At 38.2% G+C, this 15,810-nt stretch overlaps 1 protein-coding gene across 4 annotated transcripts in view; it reads right to left on the bottom strand.

Annotated features, from left to right (window-relative positions):
• Positions 1–741: 741 nt before the first annotated feature.
• Positions 742–15,810, bottom strand: part of MDM4 (MDM4 regulator of p53) — a 51,881-nt gene continuing 36,812 nt past the window's right edge. For all 4 annotated transcript variants that reach the window (XM_070384550.1, XM_070384548.1, XM_070384549.1 and 1 more), the window contains exon 11: positions 742–14,052. In XM_070384550.1, coding sequence (XP_070240651.1) covers positions 13,480–14,052 — 573 coding nt within the window. In that variant the 3' untranslated portion in view covers positions 742–13,479. The remainder of the gene's footprint in view (positions 14,053–15,810) is intronic.

The following is a 15,810-nucleotide window of genomic DNA, read 5'->3' as shown; positions in this document are numbered from 1 at the left end:
AATGAAATAGAATCCTGCACTTGGCGCCCCTTTATAAACTCAATGGCAATCCTGAAATCTCTACATCAGTAGCAGAGGGTGGTAGACAGGTTGACGTACTCATGGGTTCCGAAGAGTCGGGCAGTCTTGGGACCGGAAGAAGGCTTGCCTTAAACCACTCTGGACATGCAGGTGCGCTATGAGCTCTAATTCTCAAGGGCTCTACGGGGAACCTCCACAACTCACTGCCTTAGCTCAAGTTATTAATAAAAAATACTCTGCAAATTCTGAGGTTTCCTTCAAGATTAGGAACCTGAAATTGAAATAGGCCGCCAGGCTCCTCCATCCATGGGATTTTCCAGGCAAGAATACTGGAGTGGGTTGCCATTTCCTTCTCCAGAGAATCTTCCTACCCAGGGACTGAACCCAGGTCTCCCACATTGCAGGCAGATTCTTTACCATCTGAGTCACCAGGGAAGGCTAATAAAAAATTCTCCGCAAATTTTGAGGTTTCCTTCGAGACTGGGAACCTAAAAGTGAAATATAACACTTACTCTATTAATAGTTAATTGTGTGTATGATTGGGGGTGGGGGTGGGTTAAAAGTTGTTTTTAAGTACAATATCTTCTATTGTAAAAGCTACTCTCTTCATTCATTCCCATCAGACCAAATTTGTGGTCTGACACAAATTCAAAGGCAGAAAACAAGATCTGGCTGTATACAAAAACAATTCTGTATTTCCCCAATAATGACACCACAAAATGACAAAATGAAAATTATTTAATACACAAAAAAGCACAACAAAACCAAACACATAGTGCAAAAAGATACAGAGCTACCAACTTAGTAATGCTTATAAAGATCAGGCAAGAGCTCATGAACACATCTCCTTTCCTCACGTTCTGGGCTGGTTTCAAAGTTGGTTTTTTTTTCCCACCGTATTTGCTACTATTATTAATTATGACTACCTAATTAGATGTTATTTGGAAATCTGCATGATTTCTATACACTGATTGCATTTTATGCCACCTATTCAAGTGCACGTAAGACAGAATTTTTTATATCAAGACCATAGCAAGGCAGTTGTAGCTACTACCCAAATTTATATACACAGTTCTCTCAGAACCTAGGGCCAGAACTCTTCTAGACGAGATCATGTGAAGCAAAGGATACATAAGCTAGAGGCATGGGTAAAAGGAAGCAACGTAGGCTCTGCTAGGCAGGCACAAAGGGGAGCTCAGCTTCTAGGAGACGAGGCATTCTGAATATATACCCCAGAGCGTGGTCTACCAAAAGCTTAACAACGTCTAGTATCTTATTCAAGGCAACCAGAGGTTCTATTACCTCCCACACTTAATCCCCCCAACAAACTATGAGGTAGAAAGAGTAGTATGTGAACTCATTTTACAGATGAGAAAAACTGAGGCTTAAGAAGGTCAAGATTAGGACTCATGATGGTAGAATAAGTTTATTCCTTATCTCTATCCAAGAAGCACTTAACAGGGCCTGGCTATAGACTAGAAGAGAGTCCTGTTTAAGAGGCTGCCTTGCTAGGTGATGAGGAGGCCAGAAACACTGCACTCCTTTAAAAAACATTTTCTGTAACTTTCTCAAGAGGAAAAGAAAAAACTAAATGAGGCATTTTGATTCTTTATGAAAAAGAAAAAAATGAGGCGAACTGAATAGGGGGACAATGTACACAGTTCTATATTTAAAATGGACAACCTACTCTGCAGCACAGAGAACTCTGCTCAGTACTGGGTGGCAGTCTGTATGGGAGGGGACTCTGGGGAAGGACGGACACCTGTATATGTATGGCTGTGCGCCTGAAACTGTCACAACATTGCTAATCGGCTATACTCCAATATACTTTATATTAAGTAAAAAGTTAAAGCAAGATAAAATGAACTCTGCTCAATATTATCTAACAACCTAAGTGGGAAACGACTTTGAAAAAGAACAGATATATGTATAGGTATAACTGAATCGCTTTGCTGCACACCTGAAACCAACACAACACTGTTAATCACCTACACTGCAACACACAATGAAATAAACAGCTCACATACACAAATCTCCTACACTCCAACACACTGATGAAATAAACACTTCATACACACAAATCTTCATCTACAGTTGTTTTTAATAGACAGTAGCTCTGATGTCATGTCTTTGCTTCTTATTGCTAGACTCCACCACCTAATTCTGCAGGAGAAACATTCCCCAGGACTGACTGGAAAAGAGGAATATTATCTAAAGACACTGGAGTTACAACCGTCCAAGGGGAAATACAGAAAGGCCTTCAATATAAAAGCAATATCCAGAAGTAGATAATAACTTTGAATTCCAAGGAAAAAGAACAACAGGAATGGGAAATGTCTGACAACAAAGTTTTTACTGTTTAAAAACAAAAACAAAAAAAAGCCTTGGGATAAGAAATCAGATATTCTGATAAAATGTTTTAAGTATTAATTTTCAATAAAGTATTTATCAAACTACAGCAACTACAACAAGTATTTTTCAAACTACAGCAACTGAGAAAGGAATTGCTCTGACAGCACCATCTGGCCCCTTTTAGGATTCTTGACCCATCCTGCCCCAAGAAATAAGCAGTTCTACCTGCTGGGCTATCCTCCAAGATGACATTTAATAAAGATCCCCAGTGAAGAACAACCTGCAGAAGCAGCATCCTGGATTTCAGGTAAGCTTCCCAGAAATACTAACTACCTCTTTCTGAACACTTCTTTCTCTGTGACATTCCAGTCATTCAAAAGGCTCTTGAGAGAAGTACAGGAAACCCCAAGTGTAAGCTTATTATAATATTTTAACAATACCACATTCACCAACAGTGGCATTATTTGGGATTGCACATTCATTGCATTAAAAGATCTCAAAATACTAATAGGACATTTTCCCACAGAAGAAAAAGAGATCTGGTTGCTAAACAAAGAATATAGCAATGGCCAGCAAGGAAAGCTCTATCAACAAAAAGAGTATCTCAAGGCCATCTGGAAAAAACTGTTTCCAGATTAGGTCTGGGGGGTCACCTGAACCACCACCGCAGATAATTTCCATTTCCAGTTTAGCTTTAGAGTCTCCAATATTTCTCCTCATATGCTAAACTGCAACTCAGCTAATCACAGATGCGGACAATTCCAGTAAAGTAACCTCAGGTACCCTATGGCAGTGCAAAATTCTAGACATTTGTAAACACTGTATGTGGTATTTTTGGCACAGGGGAGAGCTTGCAGGTTTCTTTATCTCTGAAGTGCAGATTCTAAAATCACCTGGTCTGCAGCCAGTTTTAGCAAAGCATTAAGTCTTGATAGCGTGTGTGCATACATCAACACCCATGAAAGAGAGAGCTGTCAGGATGAACTCTTCTTTAGGACATGAACAATTTAAGCAGATATTTGGCTAAACGGAAAACAACAGATTCACAGTATCTAAAACCATATACTTTACTTTCAGACTTCCCTGGCAACGGGTAAGACTCCATGCTTCCGGCGCAGAAGGCACGGGTTCAGTCCCTGGTTGGAGAAAGTCCACATGCCATGAAATGCGGCAAAAAGAGAGAAAGGAGGAAATCACACTTTCAGAAGATCATAACAACTGTCTGTGGGGAAAAACCAAATAGTTGTTTAACAAGTTTCCTACTTTCTAAAAGAAAACGAAGCATAACACTACAATAGCTCTGTAGATACACTGATCCAACAGTTCACACATTTCTTCTTAGCAACTGTCAAAGAAGCCAACATTGCATTGAAAGAACATTTCAAAAAAAGGCAACCTAAAAATAAGATCCTAATCTTCAAAAATAAGTTCTTACAAACAAAATAACATCACATAAAGCATTACATACAGCTTTAATACATAAATTATTATTAAAACACAACTGAATATTTCAAACCCTTGGCAGTGATTCAATCTTAAGACAAGTTTGTGGCAGTTTAGAAGCTGGTCTGTCTGGACGCTGATCCATTGTTCAAGTCTAGGATTGGGAATCTATGATATTCCATAGATGGACTCTGAAGAAATGTTAATATCAACTTAAAGCCTTGCTCTAAGATAAAGTCTGATTAAGTATAAAATACAAAAGCATACAAAGTATTATAAGTACCAAGCATACCAAGTATTATAAGTAACAGTGCAAGTAGAATGAATTAATAAGAGGCAGGAGACATTTTTAGCTATAAATTAGAAATTCATTGCTTTTCTAAGGATTTGTCATTTCTGGTCTGAACATTTTGTCTGGGATAACATGGTCATAAATATTAAATAACTAAAATAAGAAATCTGATGCTAATGTGGGATGATCTCATTAATCACAAGTCTATGGTGTAACGCAGTGGAAACAACTCCACTGACACCTACTTTAACAGATCTTTTCCACACAATTAAGATTTCAAGCTAAGCATGCCTTATCTATAACTAGGACCATAATAATTTAATGCCTAAAAGAAGACATTTGAAAGTGAAAAGGGAGAGACAGAGACAACCTGTGTAAGATGCTGAAAAACAGGAGTAAACTGGCCCTGTCCCCAGAAAACCAGAGCATTATCATCACCCTAATTACAAACTAAATGCTAGTGTTTGGAAGTCAAGCGTTTCATCATCATATAGCAATAAACTATGAAGTTTTAACATACAAACCATCTCATACTTATCTGTACCACAGTGACATTGAAAAAAGAACAAGATCAAAAATAGATCAAGAAGATGATTTAAAAGTTACTGCAAAAAAAAAAAAAAGTTACTGCAGGTAAAGCACTGCTCTGATAGTTTTATTTGGCCCTTTTAAGACTCCCTAACCCATTCTAAGCCGAGAAACACAAGGAATTCTACTCGCTGTGCTATGCTCCCGAACAACATTTAATAAAGATCCTGGGGGATGGAAGAAGGTATTCCATGAAAATGGAAATGCAAAAGACAGCTGGAATAGCAATACTCGTATCAGACAAACAGATTTTAAAATAAACACTGTGATAAGTTCCCAGGTGGCACTAGTGTTAAAGAACCCGCCTGCCAATGCAAGAGACACAGGAGACACAGGTTTGATCCCTGAGTTGGGAAGATTCCTTGGAGGAGGGCATGGCAATCCACTCCTGCGTTCTTGCCTGGAGAATCCCATGGACAGAGGAGTCTGGCGGGCTGCAATCCATGGAGTCGCAGAGTCAAGACTATGAAGCGACTTAGCACCCAGAGCACATAAGAGACAAAGGATGACAATACATAATGATCAACGGATCAATCCAAGAAGACACTGTAAATGCAAGAACAACTGTAAATATATATGCACCCAATGCAGAAGCACCTCAATATGTAAGGCCAATACTAAGAGCCACGGAGAAGGAAATAAATGGCAGCCCACTTCAGTATTCTTGCCTGGAGAATCCCATGGACAGAGGACCTGGGCGGGCTCCTGTTCACGGGGTCACAAAGAGTCAGACACGACTGAGTGACTAGGCACAGCACAAGAGTCATAAAGGGAGAAACTGACAGGAACACATAAGAGTGGTGGACTTTTAACACCCCACAGAAAGTTAACAAGGAAACAAAGGCCTTAAGTGACACATTAGATCAGATGGACTTAACTGATATTTATAGAGCACTGCATCCAAAAGCAGCAGAATACGCCTTCTTCTCAGGTGCACACGGCACATTCTCTAGGACTGACCACGTGCTGGGCCACAAGGCAAGCCTCGGTCAGTTTAAGAAAACTGAGACAATACCAAGCTTCTTTTACCATCGTGCTATGAGATTGGAAATAAATTACAAGAAAAAAACTATAAAAAAACAAACAGTTGGAGGCTAAACAACATGCTACTAAACAACCAATGGATCATTGAAAAAAACCAAAGAGAAAATAAATATCTAGAGACAAATGAAAATGAAAGCACAACAATCCAAAATCTATGAAATACAGCAAAAGCAGTTCTAGGAGGAAAGTTTATGGAAGTCTTACCTCAGGAAACAAGAAAAAAACCTCAATTAAGCAACCTAACCTGATACCCAAAGCAACTAGAGAAAGAACAAACAAAACTCAAAACCAAAAAAAATCCTCAAAGATAGTAGAAAGGAAAGAAATCACAATGATCAGATAGAAAATAATTGGAATAGAGACAAAGAAAACAACAGCAAAGATCAATGAAACTAAAAGCTGGTTCTTTGAAAAGATAAACAAAATTGATAAACCTCTAGCCAGACTCATCAAGAAAAAAAAGGGAGAGGACTCAAATCAATAAAATTAGAAATGAAAAAGGAGAAGCTACAACTGACATCACAGAAATACAAAGGATCATAAGAGACCACTACAGGCGACTGTATGCCAATAAAATGCACAACATGGAAGAAATGGACATATTCTTAGAAAGGTTCAGCATTCCAAGACTGAACCAGGAAGAAGCAGAAAATATGAACAGATCAATCACAAGCACTGAAATTGAAAACTGTGATTAAAAATTCCCAACAAACAAAAGTCCAGGACCTGATGACTTCACAGGCAAAATCTAATATATTAAACATTTAGAGACGAGTTAATGGCTATCCTTCTGGAAACCCTTTCAAAAAACTGGACGGGAAGGAAACCCCCAAACTCATTCTACGAGGCCACCATCACCCTGACGTCAAGACAAGACAAAGATACTACAAAAAGAAAATTACAAGCCAATACCACTGATGAACACAGACACAAAAATCTTCAACAAAATACTCGAAATCCATATTCAACAATACATTAAAAGGGTTATACACACACCATGATCAAGTGGGATTTATTGCAGTTATGCAAGGATTTTTTTAATATTTATAAATTAGTGTCTACACATTAAAAAAATTGAAGAATAAAAGCCATATGATCAATCAAGTGGAAGCTGCTCAGTCATGTCTGACTCTTTGAGACCCCATGGACTGTAGCCCTCTAGGCTCCTCTGTCCATGGGATTTTCCAGACAAGAATACTGGAGTGGGTTGCCTTTCTCCAGAGGATCATCCCGACCCAGAGACTGAACCTTGGTCTCCTGTATTGCAGGCAGATTCTTTACCATCTGAGCCACCAGGGAAGCCCAATGAGCAACAGATGCAGAAAAAGGTTCTGACAAAATTTAGTACTCGTTTATGATAAAAACTCTCCAGAAAGTATATATAGAGGGAACATACCTCAACATAATAAATGCTATACTCGACAAACCTATAGCTAACGTTATATTCAACAGGAAAAAGCTGAAAGCATTTCTTCTAAGGCCAGAAACAAGACAAGGGTATCCACTCTCGCCACTTTTATTCAACAGTTTTGGAAGTCCTAGCTACAGCATTCAGAGAAGAAAAAGAAATAAAAGGAATCCAAATTGGAAAAGAAGTTGAACTGTCACTGCCTGCATATGACATGATCCTCTACACAGAAAATCCTCAAGACATGGCCAGAAAACCAGCACTCATCCACGAAGCCCGTAAAGCTGCAGGCTGCACATTAATACACACAAATCTTTTGCACTTCTATACACTAACAACAAAAGATTAGACAGAGATTCAAGAAACAATTTCACTTACCATTGCATCAAAATGAATAAAATATCTTAGGAATAAACCTACTTAAGGAGACAAAAGACGTGTACTCTGAAAACTGTAAGATACTGATGAAAGAAGTCAGAGACACAAAGAAATGGGAAAATGAAACACACTTTGTGGACTGGAAGAATCAACAGTATCAAAATGACTATACTCCCTAAGGCAATCTACAGATTCAATGTAAACCCTATCAAATCATCAATGGCATTCTTCACAGAACTAGAACAAAAAATCTTAAAATCTGTATGGAGACAAGACCCTGAATAGCCAAAGTACTCCCTGACTTCACAATATTGTTAACTGACTACACTCCAATATAAAATAAAAAGTTTTCAAAAATAAATAAATAAGTGAAAAATAGTCTTTGAACAAATGCTGCTGGGACAATAGGGCATCATAGACAAAAAAAAAGAAAAGAAAAATCTTCATCTAATTACCACAACTTATACAAAATTAAAGCAAGATGAATCACAGATTTAAACGTAAAATATCAGATCACAAAACTGTTAACAGAAAACAAGGACAAAATATTCCAGATTTGGGGCTAAAACAAAGAATTTTTAGACTTGACAGCAAAGCACAAAATATATACAAAAAAACTGATAAATTGAACTTTATCAAAACTACAAACTATTTCTGAGAAAGATCATCTGAAAGGGATAAAAAGACCAACTACAGAGTGGGAGAAAATATTTACAAATACAGCATATACAGCAAAGAACTAATATCTAGAGCATAGAAAGAACTCCCAGTCCATCCTAAAAGAAAGCAATCCGGAATATTCATTGGAAGGACTGACGTTGAAGCTGAAACTCCAATAATTTGGCCACCTGATGTGAAGAGCTGACTCATTTGAAAAGACCCTGATGCTGGGAAAGATTGAGGGCAGGAGGAAAAGGGGACGACAGGATGAGATGGTTGGATGGCATCACCAACTCAATGAACATGGGTTTGAGTAAACTCTGGGAGTTGGTGATGGACAGGGAGGCCTGGCGTGCTGCAGTCCATGGGGTTGCAGAGTCGGACACAACTGAGCAACTGAACTGAACTGAACCCAAAACTCAACAGTAAGAAAGCAATTAGAAAATGGGCAAAAGGCATGAACCCTTCACCAAAGAGGATGGACGTACGGCATATACACGGTTCAGGCTCACTTGTTTCAGGTCCAATTAAAAGGTTCAGTTATTAGGAAAACTGTAATTAAAACCACAATGGGATATCATCACATATCTATCAGAATGACTAAAATATTATAGAGAGTGAAAGCACCAAATTCTAGTGATCATGCAGAGAAGTGGATCACTGTTAAATTGCTGGTGAGAAAGTGAAATGGCATAGCCATTAAGGAAAAAGCATTTGGCACTTCTTAAAAGCTAAAATTCATTTACCATACCTTCTTATCAATTGTATTACTAAGCATTTATCCCAGAGAAATTAAAACTTCGGTTTGTCCAAAATATGTTCACAAATGCTTATAGCAGCTTTTTTTATAATGGCAAAAACTAGAAAGAATCTAGATGTCATTCAATGAGTGAATGATTAAGCAAACTGTAGTATAGCTATACCCTAAAATACAGCTCAGCAGTTAAAAGAACAAATTATTCATATATACAACTCAGATGTATTTCCAGGCAATTATGCTGGAAAAAAAAAGTCCAATCCCAAAAGGTTGCATACCATATGGTTCCATGCACGAGCATTTCTGAAGTCACAATATCACAGAAATGGAAAACAAATTAGTAATTTCTAGGGCTAAAGAGAGGATAGGGTTATAAGGAACCTAACAGGTCTATAAAGGATTGTAGAAGGATTCCAGCAGTGATGGAAATGCTTTTTATCCTGACCGTTCAACGTCAACACCCTGGTTGTGATGTTACACTACAACTTTTCAAGATGTTATTATTGGGGCAAATTATTACAGATTACAAGGCATCTCTCTGTACTGTTTCCTACAGCTGCACGTGAATCCACAATTACCTTAAAAATAAAAAATTTCATTAAAAGACCAACAAAAATGGGCAGAAGACCTAAACAGACATTTCTCAGAAGGAGACATAGATGGCTTAGTGGCACATGAAAAGGTGTTCAACATTGCTACTAGAGAAATGCAAATCAAAACTACAATGAGGTTATCAACTCACATCAGCCAAAATGGCCATTATCAAAAAATCCATAAACAGTAAATACTGGACAGGGTGTGGAGAGAAGGGAACCCTCCTATGCTGTTGGTGAGAATGTAAAATGGTACAGCCACTACAAAGAGCAGTATGGAGTTTCCTTAAAAAAACTAAAAATAGAGCTACCATAGGACCCTGCAATCCCACTCCTGGGAATATATGTGGAGAAAAACAGGTTGGAAGGGACACGCACCCCAGTGTTCATTGCAGTGTTGTTTACAACAGCCAAAAACTGGAAGCAACCCAAGTGCCCATCAACAGAGGAATGGATAAGGAAGATGTGGTACATATACACAATGGAATACTATTCAGCCATTAAAAGAATGAAATAATGCCATATGCAGCAACATGGATGGACCCAGAGAGATCAGATGGTATCATATGACACGATATGATGGAAATATCATGATATCCCTTACATGCAGAATCAAAAAGGAAATTATACAAATAAACTTAATTACAAATCAGAAGCAAATTCACAGACTTAGAGAACTTACAGTTACCAGTGGGGAAAAGTGGGGGGAAGGGATAGAGACTCTCAGATCGACATGTACACTGCTATATTTAAAATGGGTAACAAAAAGGATCCACTGTATAGCACAAGGAGCTCTGTTCAAGGTTATACAGCAGCCTGGATTCAAGGGAAGTTTAGGATAGAATGAAGTGAAGTGTCAGTTGCTCAGTTGTGTCTGACTCTTTTGAGACCCCAGGGACTATAGCCCGCCAGGCTCCTCTGTTCATGGGATTTTCCAAGCAAGCATACTGGTGTGGGTTGCCATTTCCTTCTCCAGGGGATCTTCCCAGGGATCAAACCTAGGTCTCCCACATCACAGGCCAATTCTTATGGATACATGTATATGTATGGTTGAGTCACTTTGCTGTGCACTTAAAACTATCATAACATTGTTAATTGGCTACACTCCGATATAAAATAAAAAATTAAAAAAATTAATAAAACAAAGATCCTGGATGATGGAAAACAAACTGCAGAAGCAGCATCTTGGGTTTCAGGTAAGCCACAAAAGAAATACTACCTCCTTCTGCAGATACAGTTCTTTGTAACATTCAAGTTGTTCAAGACTCTTGATAGGGGTTCAGTAAACCTAAATGTATTTATTGAAATATTTTCAGCTCAAATGTGTAGTTTAAAATCTTCTAAGCAAAGTATTTACTGCTAATGGGGACAGTAAAAACCAAGGTGATCCAAGGGGGGAAAAAAGTAAGTAGAGTAGCATAAGAGGATTCTGTGCTAGGCAAGGATGCACCAAATTAGCAGCAAATATCTATATACAAAAATAAAAATTTTAGACTTTTATTAAGCTTTCTTCAAAAACTCAACTTCATATAAGAGGGACCAGAGGGTACAAGTGCAGATCCCAGCTCCTATTCCTCATTTTACTTGCAAAAGCAATTAACTGGCAAAATTAAAACAAAATCAATAGCTATCAAACTATCATGAAAAGAGTAGTATGGGGGTGGGGTGGGGAGAGAATGGGGTATAAAGTTACTTAACTTCCTAAATTTTTAGAGCACTTACCATAGTCTAACGAAACACTGAACTTAAAGGACTGATTCTATTTACTGAGGGGAAAAACCCTTGTCCCTAATGCCTGGAGACAGCTAGAGACCTAAGTTTCATCCCCCAAGGAGGACAAACACTGGACAGACAGTTCAGGTTCCTCTGCTGCCTTTACTTGTCTTTCCAGTGGGAGGAGTAACTTATCGGATTATGTACGAGGAGCTGACATGTACTGCCTTTTCTCTTTGAGGAGAAACAGTTAAGTATTCTCTCTGAAGTCCTGTTTTGGCTGCAGCTCATATTCTTCAGTATTTTAAGGCCATCAGTTATTCCAAATTCAACAAAAACCACAGTTTAAACAGTTAACAAATAATGAGAAGGAAGAAAGCATGGTTTAGAGATTTACTGTAGGAGACTTGGATCCCAGAAAGCTCTATCACTAGCTGTGACTTTTAGCAGTCATTTACCCTTTCAGCCTCATGTGCAAAATAAGAGGTTGACTATATGAGTGCGTGCTGGTTAATTTCTATGATTTTAACAAAATTTCTCTAAATACGATGCTAAATAAAGGATTTTTGTCTGTACCTGTGTGTGTACCAGCGCCTGTGAATGCATGCATGTGTGTGTTTGGGGCAGGGAGTTGAGTTGGGCTTATAGCAAGCAACCCAAGTTCATTCTTAAGATCCTTAAATTTAATAATTTTAGGGCCTTGATCTTCAAAATATTCATACCCCTGAGCATACACCAAAATTTTTTCCAATAGGGAAAGTAGACAGGAATATCTATAAGGAAAGCAACTTTAAGATCTTCAATTTCCATATGTATTATCCTAATATTTATGTGCTCAGATAAAACCTCTTCAGAGCTATCTTTAAATACTTTCCTTTTCACAATGGCCATAATCCCTATTCTCAGAAGAAAGGCTGCTTCTCACCCACCTAGAATCTTATGGGGCACTGCCTTAGGACATTAAAAAAACCACTAGAGGCATCAAATAAAAAGACAAAAACCCCTAGCAGGCTCCCAGGAAACAAAGAGGGCAGAGTACAGCACAGAGGGCTTTGGTCACAATCTCTGCGCCTTGTCTTAGAACTGCAATTGAGAAGGCTGTGCCATAGACGCAGGCAACACATGCAACTGGATTACAAATGAGGCCAAACAGGGCCTCCCTGGCGGTTCAACGGCAAGGCTCCACGCTCCTGAGCAGGGGCACGGGTCTGAATGCTGGCCGGGGATCCCATATGCTGTACTGTGCGGCCAAAAATAAATTGATATAAAGTCAAACATTTCAACTGAAAATGAAGTCTGACTTGGCTGATTAGTTTTATAATGAGAATAGGCTTTGCCAGTATATATGACAGGACTTTTTCTATAAATTCAACCAGCCAAATCTACAGCTCCAAGGTTTTGGCAAAAATATATCTAAAGCACATCTACAATATACTGGATGATACATCCTCTTTAAGTACTTAAATTTATTTAAAAAATTTAGAAGTCAAATTCAACATGTGCAAAAGGAAAACTAATCGAGGGTGAGAGTCATGAAATGATGGAGGAACTACCTAGAAAAGGATACAAGAGAACATTCTGAGGAGACAGAAATGTGCTATTGCTTGCTTCAGGTGGCTACTGAGATGTCTACAATTCAGCAGAAGGGAACACTTTATTGCTTGCTAACTACACCTCAATTTTTAAAAGGTGCAAAAAGTCATATGTACTTTTTCAAAATTGTTTTTTGAGGTATGTTAGCAAAAATGTTGGATATCACTGTTCTAGGCACTTTACAAAAATAATCGTTTCTCTGAACCACACAACATAAAGTAGTCTACTTTATACATTACTTACTTATGCTTTTTCATTGACAGCTTTAGTATCTTTCTAATAGCCACCTTGGATTTTGATGCCCAAGAACATTCCCCACCAGAAAAGAACAGTAAGAAATTAAATTAAATAAAAATGAATGTATTTCTGTGTGTACTGCTCCCTCCCAGATCCTCATCTTTGAAGACAGAATGAGTAACTTCTCTTTTAATGTTAATAGTCTCCAAATTGATAATCTAGTTCTAAAGAACTTATTCTCAAATTCTATAAGTTTAGAGGTAAAAATGACCTAGAACATAAAAGTTCACATGAATAAATCAAAGTATGAAATGGGTCACCCCTGCGTAGAGATGCTCAATACTGATATTTGGACACATGACCAGCTCTGTTACTATCTGTCTGTAATTCACTGATTCAGCTATGCTACAAAAACCTTAATAACCAACTGAATCTCTTTCTTGCAAATAGGACAAGAAGCCCCAGCCTTCTTTAGTCTTCTGGCACAATGAAAACAAGTGACAAGATGGCCTGTCCTCCCGTGAATAATGTTCCCGTTTCGTGGTCTTTTCTCACACAGACTACATGGCTTCAAAAGATTCTGGCAATCCTCCATGTTTTCTGTATCTTTTCTCTGTTCAAAAAGGTTATCTGATTGTTCTCCCATGCTTGATATGGTCTCCTGGCTTTCGGAACTATGAGCCAAATCCAAGAATTCCACCGAGTTGCAAGGATCAAAATGTTTCGAGCTTTCTTCCTTTACGTATGTATCTTTAGGTCTAACAACTGGAGCTGATACAGTTCTTCTGCAGTCAGGGACATCAACTCCTTCGCTTTCTTGCTTTTCAGGTATGGCAGTGATATCAGACGTGGAGAGAGAATGGGTTAACTTAGAACAATCTGAATACCAATCCTTCCTCAAGGCCCAGCAACGAAAACAGTACCTCTTGCTTGGAGAGTTAAATTTCTTGCACTCAGTACACTGCCACTCATCCTACAAAGACAAATGCAGCCCATTAGTACTCACTCAGTGGAAAACATGAGACTGAGAGAAAGGGAGAGTAGGCCAAATTTTCATCATCTCACACTAAGATAGTAAGCATCCAGGCATTTCTACAAAGTCTACAGCGACATGTAAGAACATCTTGAGAAGTTTTATAATGATAGTGACATAACTGCCACTTCAAGCCAAATGTGATGTAGTTATCTTTAAGAAAGTTAAACTGTTTTAGCTTTCTATTTAGTTTGTGTGCAATTTGCATTGTTTGCTTTTACCCACTGCCTTCTTTTTACAAAAAGGCAATTCTTTGTACAACTTACTCTTTTATCCAGCAAGAGGCTAAAGAATGAAGCAAAGGTAATACTCAAGATGTCATTCTTTCCTACTAATTAAAAAATGTTATAAAATTTGTCAAAAAGGAAGCTAAAATTGATATTTGACAATTCCTACATTTACTCCTTCTCTCACTGCTCTCAGGAATAGGCAGGTAATTGCATGCCTAAATCACACTCGGAAAAATGAATGCTCCTGTCCTTGAATGCCAGGTAATTTTTTTCCCTACTTCTCCACATTCAAATTAGGAGATACCAAGAGCACAATGAATTTTAAATGCCTTGCTTAATTCACCTGGAACAAGTCAAGTGTATTTAAATGTGGGTAATTGCCTGGTTTTGACAGGATCGATGATTTGATACATGCTCACCTGATTACTTTCAGAACAAAGGCCAAGCACTTCAAGTTTAGAAGTCACAACTCAACTGCCTACACTGGGAGGCAGGGATATGACCATTTGTTAAACTGGGATGTTTCTCCAGAGAGCCTCAGAACATTCTTGCCAGTTTTAAGATCCTCAGATCTCATCTGAAATGCTATACAAATATGCAAGGAACTTCATGAAGAACTGGAATTCGTAACTGATGGTGTGTCGTAGTCTAATTGGCATCACTTTTCTTTTTCAGTAGTATATAAAATGATAGGGTTTATTCAACTCCATGGCGGCTCTGAACTGATGAAATATAGTCTATGTGCTTAACAGGTTTTCTGGGCCCCAAGACCCTCAAAAATCTGATTAGGATAGAAACACTTATCTTTGCTATTCATATAATGTCAACAACACTTAATGGACCAATATATCCCATGCTATTACTTAGCCATGCACAGACAAATAATTTGCAATGAATTACCGTAATGGTCAGCAGTGGTGGGGTGGGAGCTGGGGGACAGGATAAACACTAGAGACAACCAAAGGTTTTTATACCCCCAAGCAGCGAATTGTAAAATCCCCTCCTTAACCTTACTCCACCATCGTAAGAGCAAATGGGGAGCTAGCATGAAAAGAGACAAGCAAGATGTTCGAGTCCACACCTGAGCTGCCAACTGACGACAAATCCGTACCTATTACCTAACAGCTTAATAAAATTCATTTATCAACCCTTCATTAATATAAACCTACATGGAAATTAAGCCATTTTCCATTTGTTTCTAGTTAAGAAAACATCAAAAGTATAATACTTAACAAAAACTTTCAGGTAGCTTACAGGTCTCTTTGGGACTAGAGAGAGGTGTTTAGCAGGAAAAGCAGTATAGGACTACTTTGAATCTATGCACCCACTGCACAATTTCCAAAGAGCTTTGAAAGCAGGAAGAAAGGCACACAGAGAGGCATTTAAGTCATCTCTTTCCAAGGCAGGGAAAGCATTCAAATTCCAACAAAAATCTAACAAGATATAAAGAAACCAACATCTCCTAACA

Source organism: Bos mutus, chromosome 16 (assembly GCF_027580195.1).
Source record: "Bos mutus isolate GX-2022 chromosome 16, NWIPB_WYAK_1.1, whole genome shotgun sequence".
Taxonomy (NCBI): Eukaryota; Metazoa; Chordata; class Mammalia; order Artiodactyla; family Bovidae; genus Bos; species Bos mutus.
Note: the sequence above shows the minus strand (reverse complement) of the source record. Positions and strands in the feature narration are given on the sequence as shown.